This window comes from Amblyomma mixtum, chromosome 10 (assembly GCF_055824585.1).
Source record: "Amblyomma mixtum isolate Tamu chromosome 10, ASM5582458v1, whole genome shotgun sequence".
In the NCBI taxonomy this organism is placed as follows: Eukaryota; Metazoa; Arthropoda; class Arachnida; order Ixodida; family Ixodidae; genus Amblyomma; species Amblyomma mixtum.
Window position 1 is genome coordinate 184,879,975 of NC_143021.1, and position 22,222 is coordinate 184,902,196.

A 22,222-nucleotide genomic window follows, 5' to 3' on the forward strand; every position below is an offset into this window, starting at 1 on the left:
TAAGGGCGGAACTTGGCAATCGCCCAAATGATGGCGAGACATTTTTTTCGGTGACATAATAGTTGGATTCCGCCTTGGTGAGGGCGCGGCTGGCGTAAGCGACAACATACTCCGGAGGGGGCGTGGAACCGGCGATACCGAAATGGCGTTGCCGCTCACGCATTTACTGCTTTTCACGCAGGTATTCATCGCTGGTTATTCAAGTCACTGCTTTCATGCCGAGGAATTGTCTGCTGTGCATGATTCGTCTACGCTGGATACTGGTTCCTTCACCAAGCTTTCACCTGTGCTAACCACGGTCGACTTCAACGATTGTGTGTGCCTCGCAGCCGATTTTGGACATTGTGCGGTGCCAGTCAACCCACCATGGTTTTACAGCCCGTGCCACTACACTCTACAAAAGGCGGGAATCGTCACTTCATCGTTGGGGCGTGGAACCGGCGATACCGAAATGGCGTTGCCGCTCACGCATTTACTGCTTTTCCCGCAGGTATTCATCGCTGGTTATTCAAGTCACTGCTTTCATGCCGAGGAATTGTCTGCTGTGCATGATTCGTCTACGCTGGATACTGGTTCCTTCACCAAGCTTTCACCTGTGCTAACCACGGTCGACTTCAACGATTGTGTGTGCCTCGCAGCCGATTTTGGACATTGTGCGGTGCCAGTCAACCCACCATGGTTTTACAGCCCGTGCCACTACACTCTACAAAAGGCGGGAATCGTCACTTCATCGTTGGGGCGTGGAACCGGCGATACCGAAATGGCGTTGCCGCTCACCCATTTACTGCTTTTCACGCAGGTATTCATCGCTGGTTATTCAAGTCACTGCTTTCATGCCGAGGAATTGTCTGCTGTGCATGATTCGTCTACGCTGGATACTGGTTCCTTCACCAAGCTTTCACCTGTGCTAACCACGGTCGACTTCAACGATTGTGTGTGCCTCGCAGCCGATTTTGGACATTGTGCGGTGCCAGTCAACCCACCATGGTTTTACAGCCCGTGCCACTACACTCTACAAAAGGCGGGAATCGTCACTTCATCGTTGGGGCGTGGAACCGGCGATACCGAAATGGCGTTGCCGCTCACGCATTTACTGCTTTTCCCGCAGGTTAGTGACACATATTTCAATATATGTTTAGTGTATGCTTTGCCGGTTCCACCCCCTGTATTGTATGCATGCGTTTCTTCTCATTCTGTAGCACACAGACCCATGTTACGCAGAAGGTGTCGTTTTTCTTTATTTCGAAGAGCTGCGTTTTACCTTTTGCTTCTGGTTTTGTGCGGCGACATAGAAGTTAACCCAGGACCTAGCGATGCAATCCTGCAGCAGCTTTTGCAAGGCCAGACAGAAATTAAGGAAAAACTTGCAACTATCGAGAGTTATCAGGATGAAAACAAAACAGCTATGTCGGATCTGAATGCCCGTATGGCCAATTTAGAAGCAAAGATTGCAGATCTTGAGGAAATGAGGGCCGCTGTCGAGGACTGTAGGGCGAGTAGTGAAAGACAGCGTTCCGAGTGGCAGACTCTGATGAAGAAAGTGGACGATCTTGAAAATCGATCTCGACGGTGCAATCTGCTCTTTTACGGAATTAAGGACGAGGATGAACGCGAGTCACAACCAATTTCTGAAAAACTTGTCCTAGATTTGTGTAGATCTACTCTGGGAATAGACCCCAGAATCGAAAGAGCCCATCGCCTCGGACGGTTCCGTTCAGAAGGAACTCGCCCAATAATTGTTAATTTTAGTTCATTCAAAGAGAAAGAGGCTGTTCTGTCAAATGCGAAGAAATTGAAAGGAAGTTCTACTAGCATTTCAGAGGACTTCTCTGAACCAGTACGAAACAAGAGGAAAATGCTATGGGACTACGCCAAACCTCGCAAGGGACCCAATGGCAAAGCACATCTGAAATACGATGTCCTTTACTTGAATAATGTCAAGTACATTTACGACGAATCTCAGGGGCAGGTAGTTCGAGCCTCTTGACAAGTTAAGCCGGATCACTCTGTTTTGTCGATTCTAGTACTAAACTGCAGAAGTATTAAGAATAAAGTGGACAAGCTACATGGTCTAATTGACATGGCGAGACCTTCCGTTGTGATCGGATGTGAATCATGGCTGGATGGGGATGTTAGCGATAGCGAAGTTTTTCCGAGTAACTATATCAGCTATCGAAAAGATCGAGACAGGCACGGAGGAGGCGTATTTATACTGGTGGACGTCTTAGTTAGTTCTCGTAAGATGGAAATTGATGTTGGGACATGTGAGGCAGTATGGGCTCAAATTAGACTTTTAAATGGTAAATTACTATCAGTTTGCTCGTTTTACAGGCCACCTGGAAATCAGCTTGAACCCATCAGCGACCTAACTGATATGATTGAAACTGTTAAAACTGACTGTTTAGTTGTTGGAGGTGACTTTAACATTCCTGAATTAGACTGGAGCTCAGGATGTCTTCCGTCTAGAGCCAATTCCGCAGTAGGCAAAGAATTGTTAAATCTGTGCAATTCATTCAGCTTATCCCAATTAGTGCTGCAGCCAACCCGTGGCAACAATGTTTTGGATTTATTATTCACTAACCAACCATCGGCAGCTTGTTCTACCCTTGTAGTGCCCGGTATCAGTGATCACAGTTGTGTTTTAGCGGAAATGAACTTTCAGTATGTTAAACTTGAAGACTGTGGCAATCGGCGCATTTACAGTTACCGAAAGGCAAATTTCCCCGAGATAGCCTGGGCACTTGAATCCTATGTCGATGTGTACGAAACATTGTCTGATTCACTCAGCGTTGATGAGCTGTGGCGCACACTGACAGCCAAACTTTTTGATTTTCGTGAGCAGCATGTGCCGTCATGGGTGATGACGAAACGTCGCAGCAAAAGCAAGCCATGGTTCACAAAAGCGCTGCGCAGAGTCGTTGAAAAGAGGCAACAACTATATGCGCGCTTCAAAAGAAATCCGTCGGAAGATAACATGGATCAGTTAAAAAAGATTACAAAGGATATGAATGCTTCGGTCAAAGGGGCTAAATTTACCTACTTTCAGTCTTTCGACATGCGTATCCAGGATCGCCCTAAAGAATTTTGGCAGTACATAAAAAAAAACAGAAAGGATGAATTGTCTATCCCGCCACTCGATCACAACGGAAGTATCGTTCATGATAATCTGGAGAAAGCCAAGTGCTTTAACACGTTTTTCAGCTCAGTTTTTTCTGCTGAGGACAGCAATAGCCCTGCCGATTTTCGCCTTGCCTTGAACTGTACGGAACCCATGGAGAACATTGAATTGGATCAGCGAGGAATTGTGTCGCTCTTAGAACGCTTAAAAGATAACAGTGCCACCGGTCCGGACGGCTTACCCACGATCCTGCTCTCTTCTTGCGCTTTTGCGTTGTCAAGGTACCTTCAAATTCTTTTCACAAAGTCATTACAGGAAGGCTCCTTGCCTGATGAATGGAGGCTTGCTAATGTTGTACCTATACATAAATCGGGACCTAGGAATATTGTTTCAAATTATCGGCCAGTGTCCTTGACCAGTGTATTATGCAAAGTTTTAGAGCATGTGTTTTATACTAGTATTATGAATCATCTTAGTATACATTCATTATTAAATACTAATCAACATGGCTTTCGCAGTGGTTACTCGTGTGTCACCCAGCTTACCGAATTTGTACATGACCTGTCAAGTGCTTTAGATAAGGGATATTCTGTTGACTGTATTTTTCTAGATTTTAAGAAGGCCTTTGACGTTGTATCACATTCCTTATTAATACAAAAATTATACTGGTACAACATAAATGAGAACGTTATTAGGTGGATAAAGGAATATTTGAGCGTTAGGCGTCAATGTGTTGTTGTCAACGGGAAACAATTGCATGAGGTGGCTGTAACATCAGGGGTGCCTCAGGGATCCGTCTTGGGCCCATTACTGTTCATAATTTACATGAATGACATCTTTTCAGGTATTTCTTCATACATGCGTCTTTTTGCGGACGATTGTGTATTGTATAGAATTATTAACGATCAAGGTGACTGCGATGCATTACAACAGGATTTGTGTAAAGTGGCCCAGTGGTGTGAGAACTGGAGAATGCATATTAACTTACAAAAATCTGTACATATGTGTTTCACTAAAAAGAAGGTTCCCCATATTTTCACTTATAACATAAATAATAGCAGACTGCTTTCAGTGTTGGAATTTAAATATCTTGGTGTATATTTAACAAGTTCAATGTCTTGGCATCGTCACGTGCATTTCGTTACTGCCAAAGCCTGTCGTGTTTTAGGTTTCCTGCGACGTAACGCTAAACTTTTCCCTTTAAAGACTAAAGAACTGCTGTATAATACAAACGTTAGAAGCATACTTGAGTATGCTTGCACAGTCTGGGATCCGAAAACCTTGCTTGACGTTCAAAAGCTAGAAAGAGTTCAGAATTTGGCCGTTCGTTTTGTTTTCAATAACTATGGGCGATATTTTAGTGTAACGAGCGCGAAAAAATCTTTGGGTTGGGACTCACTTCAAAAACGTAGGAAAGTACTGCGTTTAAAATTATTTCATAATATTTTTCATTCTAGAACTGGAATAGACAGAACCAAATATATAGCCAACCCTGATTACGTGTCTTTACGTAGAGATCATTCACTTAAAGTTAAAGAATACAGGTGCCGGACTGACCTTTTTAAAATGTCTTTTTTCCCCAAAACGGTTTCTGAATGGAACAAGCTGCCTGAGGAAGTAGTGTCCATATTATCAAATGATTCATTTTCTTCCATGCTGTGACATTTTTTTTGTGTATAATAATTCCGTGTTCTTTCTATCTCATTGTTATCTTTTTTTTTGTAACCACCTGCACGCGGTGGCATTTGTGTACTTTTTCTTCTACCCCCCCACTGTAATGCCAGCCAATGGCGCTGTGGGTATGATGATAAATAAATAGATAAATAAATGGCCAGACTTCCGTTGGGCAAGAACTGCGTCCAACCCTACACCGCTCGCGTCAGTGTGAATCTCGGTCGGACAGTCGGGATCAAAATGGCGGAGTATTGGGGGGGGAGACCAGAAGGCGACGTAAAGTGGTGAATGCTTCATCGCAAGCGGGGGACCAAGACGATAGATTCGGGCTGCCGGCAAGAAGCTGTGTTAAAGGTGCGATGATACAGGCGAAATTCCGGATGAAGCGGCGGAAGTAGGAACACAAGCCTATAAAACTGCGAAGTTCTTTTAAGGTGGTCGGTTTGGGAAAGTCAGCTACGGCGCGAAGGTTGGCCTGGTCAGGAAGGACGCCATCTTTGGAGATGACATGGCCTAATATCTTCAGCTTCGTGGCACCGAAGTAACATTTCTTCAGGTTTAGTTGTAGCCCGGCAGCAGAAAGGCACTTGAGAACACGCTGGAGGCGCAGTAAATGAGAAGAAAAATCTTTGGAAAAAACGACAATGTCATCCAGATAGCACAGACATGTTTCCCATTTGAGCCCGCTGAGAATATTATCCATCATTCTCTCGAATGTGGCTAGAGCATTGCATAGGCCGAATGGCATGACATTGAATTCATACAGGCCGTCTGGGGTGACGAAAGCGGTATTAGACCGGTCAGCGGCAGCCATCGGAACTTGCCAGTAGCCAGAGCGTAAGTCTAAGGACGAAAAATACTCCGCTCCCTGCAAGCAATCTAGTGCGTCGTCGATTCGGAGTAGAGGATAAACTTCCTTGCGAGTAATCTGGTTGGGACGACGGTAGTCCACGCAGAACCGAATGGAGCCATCTTTTTTGTCACCAGGAAAACAGGAGAGGCCCAAGGGCTGTGAGAGGTCTGTATGATGCCGCGCTGTAGCATATCGTCGACATTGTCACGGATGACGCGGCGCTCTGTGGGCGAGACGCAGTATGGTCGCTGGCGCAAGGGAGCGTGCGTACCTGTGTCGATTTCGTGAGAAACGGCAAACGCACGGCCCAAAGATGGTTGGAAATGGTCAAAAAACGTGCTGAAGCTCTGGAGAAGTGTCAGTAGCTGGTCACGTTGAGCGGGCGGAAGGTCGGCAGCGATGGGGAGTTGAAAGACGTCGACGGGAAGCGGATCGGGCGTGGTCGCACAAATGTCCACGAGAGCAACCTCGGTACAGTCACGGTGATCGGAGAACTCGTGGGCAAGAGCAGGGTCCAGTTCTTCGACACTACCGAGGCATTCACCGCGAAGGAGAGAGGACGGGCAAGCAAAAGAGTTGCAGACATAAATGGCACAGTGACCATCGGAAATCGTGAGAACGGCGAAAGGAATCAGAAGGCGGTGTCGGCGGGTGGCAGCTGTGGTGGGTGTGAAGAGAACAGGGCTACTGAAGGCGGAGTCAGGTAGGAGCGGGACGAGGGCAGAAGAGAAGGGAGGTATGGCAGTGTCGGCAGCTACGAGAAGTTTAGCGGATGGGCACAGGCAGGTCGCACACGGAAACGTTACACACCGAAGATAGCGCGAGTTCAGCACGAGCACAATCAATCACTGCACGGTGGGTTGAGAGGAAGTCCCACCCTAGAATGACATCATGAGGGCACGCACTCAGCACAACAAACTCGATGAGATATGCTACGTCGTTGACAGAAACTCGTACCGTGCAGGCTGCGATGGGGTGGATGCGCTGTGAGCTTGCCGTACGGAGCGAAAAGTCAGACAGGGGCGTCGTCACCTTGCGAATTTTACAGCGAAGAGAGTTCCTAATCACAGACACGGCAGCGCCCGTGTCAACGAGCGCGAGAAGAGGGACACCTTCGACAATCGCCTGACTCACGTTGGCGGGAGGAAACGGAGGACTTGGCAAGTTCGCAAAAGACGCAGTTCTTGCCTCCGGAACTGCGGCAGTTAGTTTTCCTCTCGGAGGGGTTCCGGTCGCCGAACCATTGGGGAAATTCAACGGCGACGAGGGGAAGGCGAGCGGCGAGTAGAATACTGGGAGCTAGGCATAGACGAGCCAGAAGAGCCATTGGTCAAGGGCTGCTCGTGATCGTATCCGTACGGATGCACAGCCTCCCCAGAGCGAGGCAAGCGCTGACGGCAGAGACGTGCGACGTGCCCTGTAAGCCCACAAGCGTAGCAGATGGGCCGATTATCGGCTGTGCGCCAAGGCTTCGTAGGGTGTCGTCGTGTGCGAGGAAACGAGGCTGGGGGAAGTGGCATGGACTGGGGTGGAGCATAATAGGCAGGGCTGCTGCGATACGTGGGGGAGGCAAGCGAGCCCGGTGTCCGGGTGACGGCTTTAGCATAGGTGAGTGGTGCTGCGACAGGAGGAGGCGGGGGGCTGGATGGCAGGACTGCAGCGACCTGCTCCTGAACAACACGGCGGATAGTCAGCGCAAAGGAGGGCGCGAGGTCGGCAGTAGGGCACACAGAGTCTGGAACGTGATGGAAAAGAGAAAGCTGGCGGGCGACTTCCTCGCGTATAAAATCTTTGACGCGCTCCATGAATAGTGATTGGTCCGAAGGCGAGGGACCAAGAGCCAAGCCAGCAAGACCGTCGGTAGGCGCACCAGACTGCCGCGTAGGCGTGCGTTGCTTGCGCAACTCGTCAAAGCTCTGGCACAGCTCGATGACGGCACTGACGGAGGTGGGATTCTTCGCCAGGAGCATTGGGAAAGCGTCATCAGCTATCCCTTTGAGAATGTTGTAAACTTTGTCAGTCTCTGGCATCGAAGGGTTCACGCGCTTACATAAATCGACGACGTCAATATAGCTGGTGAATGTTTCAGACGGTAGCTGGGCACGAGCACGGAGACGTTGCCAGGCGCGAGGTTTCCGCACGGCGGGGCGGCCGAAAACATCTGCGAAGCTTGCCTTGAATGATGACCAGGTGGGAAGGTCGGCTTCATGGTTACGAAACCATAACTTGGCAACGTCTGTGAGTTAGAAGAGGACGTTGCTCAACTTCACGGCGTCGTCCCACCGGTGGTAAGTGTTGACGCACTCGTAGGAGGTCAGCCAATCGTCGACGTCCTGGTCGTCCGTACTGCTAAATGGGGAAGGGTCGCGCTGGCGTTGGACCCCGGAACAGAGCTGCGCTGAGCTCAGTATCGAATGAACGCGTGTCACCGTGAAATACGCTCGTTTTACTGCTGCATTACAGAAGACACACCACGACAAACACCGTAGCGTGCCATTGCACCATGCTAGCGCACATATTCGCATTTGGCCTAATTTTGCCAATCGGCTGCATTATTTTCTCGGAATTCATGCAAGCAGTACAGACCGTGACAACGTAAAATCCGGTAGGAGTGCTTTTCTATTGATTTTGCGCGTTCTCTTGAGATGGAGGCTGGTCACTTAGGTTCCTAAAATTGACTATGCAACTTCACATTTTTGACTTCACACACCAATGTCGTATTTTTCAGTGCACTTTCCAAGGACTTGGAACCGTAGACTTAGGATCGCAGATCTACTTGCTTCAAGAATTTCTGAAATATCTACTTGAAAGAAACGATTTCGGTAAGACTACTTCATCATCTTTTTTTTTTCCTCCAAAGATAAAGTGTGAATATCTGTTTTGCTAAACTGTACCATGCTCAAAGGATCAAACTTTGGCAAAAGAGTGGAAAAATGTGCGAGTTGGTCCTTGTGGCACCTCGATCATATGGACAAGCTTTGGCTTTTCATCAGGTCAAATTTATAGTGTAGCAAAAAGTTCACCTTTTGCCTGGTCACTGCCTTTTGTTACATTTTATTAATTTCGCACGTTCAGAGACGAGATGCAAAGACGCGGGCAGCCATTAATGTGGTATTTTCAGCACATCCCAGAATGTTCATTTCTGTTCTAGACGCAATGTTTTCGTGTTCCGCGTGTTCTAGAAGAAACACTTCATTTTTGGTTAATTGGATTCCATAAGGACCGAAAAGTTTTCGAATTATGTTGACTGAAATTTATCAAAAACTTCGAGTGCCAAACCGTGAAAGCATGCCAAACTGTCAAAGTGTGCCAAAGCTTCGGGACAAAAACCGTCTGTTCGAGTGAATTCAAATAAACTGTAACAGGCCAGCCACACAATAAAAAAATTTGCGGCGCACAAACTATTTTTCAGGTTATTATACGGAATTGTACGTCTCCTTCCTTAGAAGTTTTACTGAAGTATTCAGACACCCACATCACAGCAAGGAGTTTGAAAAAAAGAAGATTATACTGTTTATTTCTAATCCATGAGAATTACAGTAGCATCTTGGCCGCTAAACTGATAATGCTTTCCTACTTTACACGCCAGCACGTGCAAATATCTTCACGGCATCTGGAAAATAACACTTCCTCAAGCGTAAAAAGCGAATAAAAAAAGTATTTTATGCACATTTTAGAATCACCGAACTAATTCGTATTATTGCCTCCTGTGCTGAACACACACAAGCATTGGATTAACGTGAGGCTCAGATATATTGGTTGGTATAACATAGCTATGCAAAATTATGTAAATGAACTGTTCAAGTGGTTACCAGATGTACTATTGGCGACAAAATTATCCAGGACGTGCGACTGATGATATTAGCTTATAGGTCCGAAGTGTGCTATTGTTAGGCAGATTTCACTAGCACACATTATGAAGTCCCGGGCCTAGTTTCGTCTCTACAATTGTGATCTGCAAACCACTGGCTGATAACAAAGCTATATGCTTTTGATGTCGATCGCGTGTCCTGGCAGTTTTGTCCCCGATATTACGTTCATATCATTTTGCTGGTCCTCGCCTCATTCTTGGCTACGATACAGCAGCTGTCCCTACTACTGCACCCCATCGTACTATTTCTATTGCTTTCTCTAATCCGTCACTTGGAGTGTCGTTTTCTTTATTTCTCTTATGGAGCACTGCACTTTTTGAATATCTGAAAACGCGGGGGGTATGAGTGGACTACTAACCGCAGGTGACGCAAACTGAAGCATGTGATAGATTTGTATATTTAGTCTGCCAGCAGACGTACTCTGGTTGGCCACAGGGACACATGATAGCCTGGCTAAATAGTGACGATGTAGACTCATCTAGCCAGTTACTTTGAGTGTCACATAATGTTTAACAAATTAGTTAGTGACAGTGTTTACTGCGTTTATGTGCTTCCTTTAGATAAAATAATTTTTTTTCAACTAATTATTCCTGAAAAAGGTATTCGCGATTTGCTCGCATTTAGGAGTCTCTTTTCCTGCAATTTGCGCCGTGGCATCCAACTTTCCACATCACACATCACCTCTGCAGTACTTGTGCATCAAATTGGTTTTCAGTGTCCATTTGTATCAGTCAGGCATTTTAAATTTATTAACATCGTATTTTTCCTAATGCCGTTGCTACTATAAAGCTTATTTGTGATCATCATCAATAAGTCTAACTACATTCACTGCAGAGAAAGTTCTCTTCCATATCTCTCCAGTTAAGTGTGCCTTGTGACAGCTGCAGCCGCCTTATTACCACACTTTCTAACCTCATTCACTCATTTGACTTTCTACCACTCTCTGCTCCGTTCGCCCTCTCTCACAATCCAGCCCAAACCATTAAAGGTCCTTCGGTTACCTTGCCTTCGCGTTACATCTCTTGCCAGCGCTCATTTCTTTTTGGTTTCGGCTAGCAGGCCATTAACTCGCGTTTGTTCCCTGTCCCGCTCTCCTCTCTTCCTATCTCTTAACGCGGCACCTATCATTTTCTTTTCCATAGCTCGCTCCGTGTTCCTCAGTTTACTTTTAATCGTTTGGTTTCGTTGGGATTGGTTTATGGGGTTTAACGTCCCAAAGCGACACAGGCTTTGCGAACCTCATAGTGGAGGGCACCGGATAATGACGAACACCTCGGTTTATTTAAAGTGCACTGACATCGCACATTACACGCGCCTCTAGCATCTCGCATCGGTAGAAATATGACCGCCGCGACGGCTCAGTGGTTGTGCTCGGTTGCTGACCCAAAAGACGCGGGTTCGGTCCCGTCCGCGGCGGTCGAGTTTCGATGAAGGCAGAATTCTAGAGGCCCGTGTACTGCGCGATGTCACTGCACGTTAAAGAACCCCAGTTGGTCGAAATTTCCCGAGCCCTTCACTACGGCTCCTCTCATAGACTGAGTCGCTTTGGGACGTTAAATTTCCGTAAACCAAGCCAAACCAGGATGGAACCCGCATCTTTCGGGTGAGCAGCCGAGCCTCATAGCCACTGAGCCACAGCAGCGGCTCAGTCCTTGTCGTCACCTTCCACGTTTATGATCTAATATATTAAGCAAAACTCCTTATTCTAATGTTTAATAGTTATTTGAAACCACATCGTCAATGACCATATAATATTTCATATGACTAACAAAGTTTCACCTTCGTTTCCATAGATACCATCCTGCCTCTACTGACCAGCATTTGCAACACCCTTAGCGACACTCTTGGTTTGGTAAGTGGCGGTATATTAACTCTCTCTTGCGACGAACTACACTTCGATAATGCAGCCGTTTGTGGAGAGCCTATAGTCATCATCGTCGAGGCTACCACCCCGTTTGCATCGGTGAGTATTGGTGCAAATATTTTTTTGCGGTTTGAAAACAATTTCAGAAAACGAAAGCTGTCCGAATGCACTAGCGCAAAGTTTCTCCTCTCTTGCTCTGAGATCTAAAAAACGTAGCGCAAAGCATATACAGATGTAGTAACACTCCTCGTATTAGCTCTGGTTCTAAATCACTATAGTTGGTTGCGTTCAATATTATGTTTTACGCATTCTGAGGTTCTGCGACGAGCCGTACCATAGCATATGCCGAGGTATGGAGGCGTCCGTGCTAGGGTCGAGAACGCAGCTGTTACTGCAGCATAGTGATTGTGCCACGCCGATCGTACAAAGATAAAGATGGTATGACTCAAACGCGCGTCCCTTGCCTCTATGTTTCTTTCTAGGTTCCGTCACGATGCGCGTGGTTAATTCTAGTTGCTTCGAGTACAACCCTGAGGCAGCCGCTTCAAAGTTTGGAGCGCAGAACACAGCCATACAACGTGCGCTCAAAACACTTCCGCTATGCCCACGTTGGGTAACCTGGTTTCAAACCTGTTTTTTTTTTTTTGTAGCGAGAGCTACATTATCCGCAGCGCGGCAAGGGGAGGAAGAGGGTCGCGGTGTTTAAATGATGGTGATGCGGCGGTGGAAAAAACACACCGTCATGGCGGCCTAGGAGAGCGAGGCCGACGCTGTGCCAATAGGTCAGCGTCGCCAACTGGCAAGCGTCGCCGAGCTCTTCGTCACGCGACAAGTTGCCGCCTTCATCACGTGCCGTCTTCACCACATGTCTCATCTTTAATGTCAAACACGTAGCCAAGACGATAAGCAAAACATTTAGACGTTACCAGGGATATACCGTACCTCTCGCTACGTAAATCCTGGCGTAGCTGAGCTATGCCACTGCTAATTTTTTTTTAAGTACTACCTTATTCATTGCAGCTGAGGTGAAAACAAAGCGATGAACCGCAGAGAAGCCTTTGATTCTAAGTTTAGCTGTTGTCACAGAAGGCGCAAGGGCATTCTAGATAAAGACGTTAGCCAGAGAAAGGTAAAGAGGAAGAAAGAAGGCATAGATGTTAACCAGAAGGGTGTACTGGTTGGCTACCTTACACTTGGGAGGAGAGATGCGGGGATTGAAAACAGCGACGAAGAAGGAATGAGAAGAAGAGTCAGTCTGTTATTTAAGCCAGTCGCTCTCACTAATGGTGTAGAAAAGCCTGAGAGCAGTCCATTGCTATAACCACGGTCCTATGATCTTTTCTTCCGTTAATGGGCGAGGACCCAGGCGTTCCACAGCACAACACAGAGGGTCTGTCAGAAATGATAACATGACTGCCATGACCGTGCTGCATATGATCAGACTAGGCTTGTACCACGCGTTGTTTTAGAAATGCAGTTCTACTCACAATCAGTGATTCAGTTCTACTACACAATCTTGCATGCCCATAAAAAATCAGCTGCAATTTGTACCATATTCAAAAAGCGCCTATGAAAATGCGTACAGCTTATACTATCTTCGAGGAAATATCAGGGAGTGACACTATAAGGCTGCAAAGGCTTAAGGTAATACAAAAAAAATGGCTGAGGCTTAACTTGGTTAAGCCTGGAGAATGCGAAGCATCATCGTGTCGCGTAATTTGGAGGCGCACAACCACAGCGACGGCGCGAGGTGGGCCCCCGTTTCTCCACTGTCGTGACGTCATCATGTCACGTGGTGTGACGTCATGTATCACGTGATTTGGAGGCGCACAACCACAGCGACGGCGCGAGGTGGGCCCCCGTTTCTCCACTGTCGTGACGTCATCGTGTCACGTGGTGAGACGTCATGTATCACGTGATTTGGAGGCGCATAACCACGGTGAAGGGCTGAAGTGGTAGCTAAAGTACTAGTATGCTTCGCATAAAACATCGCCTCTGAACAGCAAAGAAGCTTCATTATGGTTCACCGACAGACAAGGGTTTTGAAAACAACACATTTAGTGCAGTGTTTTTGGTGGCATTGATATATTACTTTAACAGATCACAATCACTTCCAAAGGGGCCTCTACACACAATTTTGTTCATCACGAAAAACGTTATCAAATGTGTAGGGCGCGCTGTTAACGATCCCCTCTAGAGAAAACTTTTCCCAGAATAGTCAGCTAGAGCGGTAAACTCAGCTGCAGAGTATTAACTTTTTGCAGTTTTCATTAACCAGTACTCTCTCCGCCATCTGGTGACTTGCGTTCGCGGCAGCGACGACTCGCCTAACGAAGCAACATGCGGCCGCCGTTGTCCTGTTGTTGCTGGTGGCTGCTCAGAGTAGCATGCTGTTGACATCATAGGCGTTGATATATATGCTGAATGAAGGTTTAGGTTAGTTGCAAAATCTGTTGTACAAACACAGCATACCCTATAATCATGCTATTAGGGCAAGGTGTCATTCATTTTGAGCCAGTGTTCGGTCGGGTAGAGCGGTTGTTTACAATTAGTCGCATGGGAACTTGTACGAGCAGTCGCCACATACTGCACTCACGTCGAGTTATCTTCAGAAGTCTTGCTTCAGTGGCCTGAGCATATCTCATTCCGTCCACACGACACCCTCGATACCAACTTTCTAAAAATAATGTGAACGTTTTAAAAATGCGGTTAATTAAAAGAAGAATTGTGAAGTATAGCGGTGTTATAATTTTTGATGAAACGATTAGCCTGAAAAAAGCTATGGAAATTTTCCACCTTGTCCGTAATTGTTATGGTCGGGTTTTCTGCTTATCTCCAGTTACACTACCAGATTACGCATGACATCTTAAGATCTGTTTCACTTATTGAACATTACATATGAAAGGCCTTAGTTCAGAGAAGTTGCGTACAAACTCCATATTTGTTGCTTTTAAGAATTTCTAGCAGAGACTTACTCTGCCTTCTGTCATAATAAGCTATTTTCGGTGGCCCGTTTCATCCATTGAGAAAAGACACGCAACACTGCAAGCGCGGATCTTGCACTGAGCGAAACGAGCCCCACGTACTGAAAGTAATGCTGGACTCGGTCGCCGGACTGCGGCATCGTTTTGCGCTTGATATGTGACTATACTGCTGAGCGTCGCAAAGGACCGTTAACTTCGCTTTGGTTCTTAAGTAAGCGTGCCGTATTGCAGCCGTCTCTCTCTTAATTCGCTACCCTGAAGGCCCTAAAATACGACCAGAAGATTTGATAGCAAAAGCTAAAATGTCTAGAGCTCAGGAAACAGGATGCTCATTGGAATATCCTAGGCAAGAGTACAACTCTAGCGGTCGGTTTGTAAGCCCCAGCAGGCAGAAGTAATCATCCCAAGGTTTAAAAACGCCGCTAGATGAACACTTTTTCTAATATCTCCGAGAAATTTTGGATATTCATGGTGGTGAGTTTCAGCAGGTGACATTCTCGTCAGCTCCACCATTTGTTGAGTTACGTATCAACGGCTGTACGCATGCTTGCTCTTTTCACGTAACAGTGCCTGAATGTCACTGGACTCACCTGTGCCGGGAACACACCGGTGGACGTAAGTAGTGGCTTATTTGAACCCAATCTATTCTATCGTACTAATTCATGAAGATTGAGCGGAAGCTATGTTCTTACCGCATGCTCTGCTGAAAGCAGTCGGTATTACAGGGAAGAAAAAAACTGTCTCGTCCCTTCCAACTGCATGCGTGTGAAAACAGGACACTGACCGTGTTTAGAAAAGGTTCCGCGATATCTGACCGAATTTAAACAAAGTATTCGGTTACGCCGTCGGCGTAATCGAGCACGGAGCGCCGCGGAGGATGAAAGCCGACGACAGCGAAGAGAGGGCAAGGAGGAAAGCGGAGGAGGAAGGTGCGGCGGTAGGAGAAGGCAGGTTGCGTGGCGGAGCTCCGCGACACCTAAGTAGCGCGACGTCGTCAGCTGACTGATGACGTCATCGGTAAGGTATGTGCGACTCGCCTGAACAGCGCGCGTTGTAAACACGCCGGACGTTCATCCGAGGCGAGGCTTCATCGGCGGCGGAACACTGTGTGCGCTACCCAAGTCGAAATCAAGACTCACCTCCTCACGACAATGCGTGTTTCGTATGCGATCGCCTATAATTCGAGTAATGCCGCAGCTTGCGCTCAAAAATATCATTGCCGGGAAGCGTAATCGTAGGCAATTTTCTTGGAGAAAATATCAAGGGAAATAAACAAGGCAAGAATTTCAATCTCAATATTGAACCATTATGCGAGCTACGAAATAAAGCCGAGTAAATACCATATCTAAGACCAGCTGTTGTACCGGCCCCAGACGCATCCGTGTCACCGATTCACCGCATAGTTACTTGGACATGATAAGAAGGGGAAGTTAAAAAATGCGCTGTCCACGTAGGAGTATGCGTTAGTAAAAATGCTTGGAGCCGCCTGAATATCTTTACTCTAACTTTTAAAGCTTTCAGATATGCCGCATTTCTGTTCAGCACGACGCTCACAAGGTTAATGTTGCGTCCCCTGTCTGCGCTTACTCAATTCCATGGGTAAAGTCTGTTCAGAGTCTTACTGCAGGGTCGCATGAACGACGTAAATCGCTTAATGTTTGAATTGTATTTATTCTTTTTTTTCTGTAGCAGATACTGAGCAACTTTAAGTTTATGTTTAAATCCACCGGTAACTACGACTAAACAGCTAGTACGAAACACCATTTTTGCTAGTAGAAAGAAAGAATTTATCGTATATTTTGCAAACTTCTAGAACCTGCAATCTGACATCTTCCTTTCGTCTTTAGGAACCAGCCATCGTTGGATTTTTAAGGGTCCTCGCGGTGAGCAAATTTTTACTTTTTTGTGTTCTCTTCTTTCTTGCTGTTACGCATGAACAAAGGCTCCGTCCCTGATGTTGGAATCCGGTTTAAAATAAATTATAGCCTGCGCCATATTTTCAGCAACTTTTATACGCAGTGCGGACAAGGCAAAAAGATTTACACCAATAATATATGTGAAAACATTATTTTTTTCTTTAACTGCGATGTTTCTGAGAAAGCTGTATAGCTTTCCTTTGTAGCCTTATGGCTGCGCTTGGGTGGACGTCCATGTGTAATTACTCCCTTATTATTATTACCTCTAGTTAGTGAAAAATTTTAACATTTCAAGCATGTGAGAATGTCTGTTCAGGAGACTGTATAGAAAGAAGCCTGTACCTTCAAAAGTAAAAATTTCAAAGGTGTGCTAGGCGCGCTTTGGTAATATGTCTTTTTTTTAGTATACGACGGAAATTAACAATTTTAGGCCCAAATAACGCGTACAATATATAAGTCCAGTCCGCCACTAATAACCTGCGGAGCGGTCCTTTATTTAATGCCTGCATGATAGCACATATCCTTACTTTGCAACCGAATAATATCTGCTGTTTTTATAAGATTACAAGTGCCGACGCCGTGGCCATAGCTCATCATTAGTAGGCGAAGATCTTGAGCTCCTTAACTGCCTCAAAAAAAAAAAAATTCTTCTTTGCCACAAGTTTTGCCGTACGAAGGTCCACGCGTCTTCCTTGCTGAATTGTTTAAGCTCTGTGATGTTCTTGCCGTTCTTCAACTACTGTGTTACGTTGATGCGTGGACTATGGACACCCGCCGTCAAAACTATATAGAGCGCGTGTTAGGCGATAAACCGAAATTTCTTTGCATCCAAGGCACATTTCAAGAGCTTTAATAATGTAGTGTAAAACGTGCTATGATACAACGCTACATGTTATATTTACTATGGGCATCTTGCAAACACGGAGACAAAACAAAGCTTCTTAGTTCAAAGTGATACTTTTTTAACTTTTCTACCCTCTTAATGTGCTGTATAGTTGATATTTTAAAGAAAGTGCAGGAACAAAAGTTGGAATTTTCGACTGAAATACGCCTTTTTCTATTACCTTAAACTCTTTTTCCCCACCCTCCTACTTATTGTGTGGTGTAGAAAGCGGTTTCAAGAGGTGCGGGATTCTCTCAGAGTTTTCTACCAAAATATGCATTTTTAGGTTACTTTTGGAATCGTTTCTCAAGATGGGAGAACTTGTGCACATTTTTTTTTTTTTTTTGCTTGTAGAGTAGATATATGATATGTGCTAGTCAATTGCAACCCTAGTGGCGCGCCCGCCGCGTGCGACTCGAGGTGACAACAGAATTCGAAGTATAGGCCTCATTAATAAGAATGGTCCCTTATAAAAATGGTCTATAGACAGTGTATAGACTTCTTATACACTCCATTGCCTTCCTATCGATACTTATTTTTGTCTATTCATAGCATATAGACTTTCTATAGACAAGTGTCGACTAAAAGTGTAAGGTCATAAATCTATTGATTCTCTTTAGACTCTATAGTATGTGCATTGCCTAGAGACTGTTCTCTAGGATTTTCTATAGACAGTCTATAGAATATATAAACAGAAGTGAAAACAGAAGATGATGAACAGAAAATGAAAGTGTGCTTCTTGCTTTCCTTTTAATGCTCATCGTGCGCCTCCTTTCTTATCGCCATTTCCAGTAATCATAATGCGCTTGATGGAACTGATCGGTGGAGGAGATACTGTCATTAAAAGGCTCCTTTCTTGCACTTTCTTACCTGTGTAATCGCCTCTGCAAGGAATATGAAGTGTTTGATGCGCTCAATAGAAATTATAGTTACTCCTAGAGATTAGCTGCAGAGTTCCTTAGAAGACGCCAGGCACGTAATGCTGTTCGCTGATAAGCTTCTATGAGGCATCCTTCAAGTCCGAAGACATCAAGTCCGAAACGATTCCTTGATGCCGTTAGGAAGTCAAAAGCGTTGTAGCCTAGGCTTAGCTATAAGCGAGCAAGAGACTGCCTTGACATCATCACAGTGTGCTTGCAAAGACAGCCGATGGTGGCGCTATCTGTATTTCATTTTCTGACTTTTTCGAACTAATAACAGCTAGTCTGTCATTGTGGAAAGTAGCATATTGGTCATTAGACCTCAACAATATATCAGCCCAGGCCAGCTTCAAATCATCGTAAGTTGCACGTTATTCTTTGGACATAGCTACCTATTACCTGACGTGACAGCAATTACACATGCTTTGAGGGGGCGGTCAGCCGCTTCATCTAGCCTCACCACCAAAAAATACAGGCCAAATGATACGTTTTTGGACAGTTGACAATGGGAAAACATGGCACGCATGTAATGCGCACAAATTTTCCTTTCCGCTGAAATGCTCGCGCTTGTTCATCCGGCAAACCTGCAGGATCTTTTCTCAAGCAAATCTATGTCCATAAGCATCGCAGTACACAAGAAAATCAGGAAGAGAAGGTTGTACAGCGGCATGGGTGTTAAATGTGTATATATATACGCACTCTTGGCAGCCTTGTGTGTGGTCCAAAACGGCGGGGTGTTTTATTTTATAGCGCTGACCGGATTTTGTGCTGTGGTGTAACCCTCAACTATTTCTCTTCTCTTCAGTGCCTCGTGAACTACATCTTCACGACAGCCCCGAGCCAAGTTGTTACGCAACTTGGGTGCGGTCTTATCATCGGACTCACAACGCTTTTGGGCGGCGCCGGTTCCAGCAACGTTCTGCCATTCACGTGCGCTCTGCAAAAGGCGATTGCTGCATCATGCGTTCGATGCTAGATCTAGGTTCTTGCACATAGATCCGAGATATATTCGGAATACCCAATGGGCTTTGGATAGATGATTTAATAATCGCAGTACGGCCAAAAATTAGTGTCGGCATCTCGTGGGCGTGCAAAAGCATTAAATGCGCTGAAATTCTGCACCTATGAAGTTCACTCTTTGCCACAAATATTGACGCAGTTTTTGCCGTATTTCTCCCAAATTTCATCGAATACGTATTTACATTCGGTCAATCTGCCCTCGTCGTAAGAACTAAAAATGTTTCTCGGCGACCGCAATTTCAGAGAGAATTTCGATGGTACAAGAGTGTAAATTCACCGCAAGCAATCTGCGAGGCAAAGATGTTTTTTTGGTGGCCGCTGTGAATAAACAGAACACTCCTGACGGTAATGACACTTGAAGACGGCTTCAAAGACACGGATACTTTGTGTTTACCCATGGATATATACAGAGACATGATCCGCTCTCTTATGGTGCCCTCATTTTACACGTACCATAGCATAGTGCATGAAGAAAGAGAGAATAAACTGCATTCGCAAAATTATATTTGTTCAGCTTCTCCATGCGCCTCAGTGTAGAACTGCAGTCCCCTACCAGCCTGCAGTCTTTCTACGCCAACCACGTCAGAGACCTATGAGCGGCTGCTCCCAGGAGGCGAGCATGCATTTAGCTGAAAAGAGCTGCCCTTTGCGCTTTTCACGCTGAACAGCAAACTCGGCATTTGTCCGCACCTTCCGTCGCCATGAAAGACCGTAACGCCACGCTACGCACCCTGTGCTTGTGGGTCGATCCTGGACAAAAGTTTGCTCCAGAGCGGAAGGCTTCGTCTCGCGTGACGCTTTAACCTAGGACAGACTGCAATGCCCAACTGCATCGTACCCTCTACATGTCCTACAGTGACGAAGTGCATTACGCATTGGAATGTCCTACCTGGTTTCAGCTCAGGGTGTTGTTGGTGAACTAATGCATAGAGCGCCGCCATATATTACCGAGCAGATCCTAACTACGTCCACTTCTTGGCAAGGGCACCGCACATCCCTCAAATTAACTCCGTCCTGTGCCGGCTGCGGGTACGTTATCTCTTCAAACATCTTAATCTCATTCGTCCACCTGACCTTCCGACGCCCCCTCTCTTGGAACCCAATATTTACCTTAAAGGACCATCAGTTATCCTGTCTTCACGTTACGTGAGCTCCCCATGCCTATTTCTTCTCCTTGATTTCAACTATGCTCTCATCCAATCCACTTAGTACCCTGACCGATTCTGCTCTCTCCCTGTAACTTAACGTTACGCCTATCACACTTCTTTGCATACCTCGCTGCGCTGTCCTCAGCTTAAGTTCGGCCCTTTTCGTTAGCCGCCGCGCTTCTGGCCCATAGGCCAGTACCGGTAAAACACGGCTCTTGTTCGCTTTCGTGGAACGATTGCATAAAGGTAGAGCATTTGCCTAGCCTGCGAAAGGACCGTGGTTCGAATCCCGGTGCCACGCAATTCTCCCCCGGAAAGAAAAAACGTCCTGGTGTCAATGGAATAGAACTGAGAAACCGGGCTTGGGCTGCGTCCGGATTTTAGCAACAAGAGCCGCAACGCACCCTCTCACCAGAACAGCATTTGGTCGGCACCTCATATATGAAGACATCACTAAATGCCCATTACGACATGACTATTCCCACGTGGGCACTGCACGCTCAATGGGAAAGTTGTTCGGCCTCCCCTCGGGCTTCTTAGGGGCGTCGACCGTAATAGTATGCCGTAAGTGATAGCTCCTGCGTTCATCGGCTATACAACGAAAGTGTGTTCTGGGAGGCACGGTCATTCGGCGCCGGCTGTTTTAACATGCGAAAAGCATTCAGAATACTGCCCTTAATTTGGTCGCCCACCTCTACCCTGCGGCACAGCTTTACAGCATTACAGGCGACACTCAGTATTTTTATCACATGAAGCGTGTAGTTAATTTGCAAAGGTTGACCAAAAAAACGCGTGTTCGATCTCGGCCGCCGCGGTCGTACGTCAATGGAGGCGAAATGCTAGAGGCCCGTATACTGTGCGATGTCAGTGCACGTTAAAGAACCCTAGGCAATCTAAACTATCCGGAGGCCTTCACTGCGGCGTCCTTTCATAGCCTTAGTCGCTTTGGGATGTCAACCCCCATAAATCAACCATGCCATCATTTCCAAAAATGCCCAGTCACCAGGCACGGTCCTTCATTTGTTAAGACATTTTGGCGGGCTAAAAGGTCAGTAAGCATCATGAAGCAAACTGCGAAATCTCTGAAACACACACATCAGAGCGACTAACAAGACGAACGCAGCGCTGCGTTCATCTTCTTCGTCCTTCTGTGCGTGTCTAGGATTGCGCTGTCCGCTCCATAATGCTTCCTTACTGACTTTCATGGTATACCTTGATTCGCCTTCGGTTGACTGCCACCGCTGCCTCCCTTATTTTGCGTGACCAGATCGAGGGCCAGGTTTCAGCTTTTTCTGACATCCTACCCGACGCCACTTGAAGAATGCGAACTGTCATTTTGCTACCGCCACTGCATGGCTTTCGAATGCCCTCTTGACGACGCACGACATTCCTGCTATACACACTTTGTGAGCATATGTTTTAGGGAGTGGCTATTCTCCCGGCAGCCGTGAGAATTCCGCTCCCACAATTCTCACGGCACTCGCCTCTGATTGGCTGTACACGGTCACATGATAACTGCCGGTAGAATAAGATTTTGTTATTCTCCCGGCAGCCGTGAAAATTTCGGCAACGCAATTTTTACGGCTGTGCGTGATCAAAGGATAATTTAAGGCTTTGTTGCTCTCTCCCGGCAGCCGTGAACCCTGAACATCTTTTCCTACCTTTTTTATTATTTTAATAAAACTACTACCACCGGTTGAGCGTTCCTAGACTTCTGCGGGCAGGCGCCTCTAATTATCATTCATGGTTTCAGCGTTTCAGTAGTTTATGTGGTTGCAGCGTTGGTGCAGAAGTCGACCCCGTCAGCGGAACGCTGCGGGCTTTTCACCTCTCGGTCCAGCCATACATGTTGCCTCACGTATTTTTCTTTTTGCTACGTAAGTGCTAATAAATAGTATTATTATTATTAGCCCTTTTAGGCGTTGCGCGAAGTTTTCATCTAACCAAGAACCTGAAGAACGCGTTTCAGC

General features: G+C 46.2%; 1 protein-coding gene across 1 annotated transcript; it reads left to right on the forward strand.

Moving 5' to 3' along the window:
- Window positions 1–7,448: 7,448 nt before the first annotated feature.
- On the forward strand, window positions 7,449–19,060 carry LOC149327929 (uncharacterized). Its single transcript, XM_089565009.1, has 6 exons — window positions 7,449–7,505; window positions 8,374–8,467; window positions 11,311–11,480; window positions 14,933–14,980; window positions 16,213–16,248; window positions 18,890–19,060. The coding sequence occupies exons 1-6, from the start codon at window positions 7,449–7,451 to the stop codon at window positions 19,058–19,060; spliced, it is 576 nt and encodes a 191-aa protein (XP_089421135.1).
- The last annotated feature ends 3,162 nt before the right edge of the window (window positions 19,061–22,222 follow it).

What these genes read in the sequence shown, in the direction of transcription:
- LOC149327929 (XM_089565009.1), top strand. Translation starts at nt 7,449, where the DNA reads ATGAATAGTGATTGGTCCGAAGGCGAGGGACCAAGAGCCAAGCCAGCA. An exon ending in ACTTGAAAGAAACGATTTCG is followed by an intron (nt 8,468 to 11,310) that starts GTAAGACTACTT and finishes TCGTTTCCATAG; the next exon opens with ATACCATCCTGCCTCTACTG. An exon ending in CCGGGAACACACCGGTGGAC is followed by an intron (nt 14,981 to 16,212) that starts GTAAGTAGTGGC and finishes TTTCGTCTTTAG; the next exon opens with GAACCAGCCATCGTTGGATT.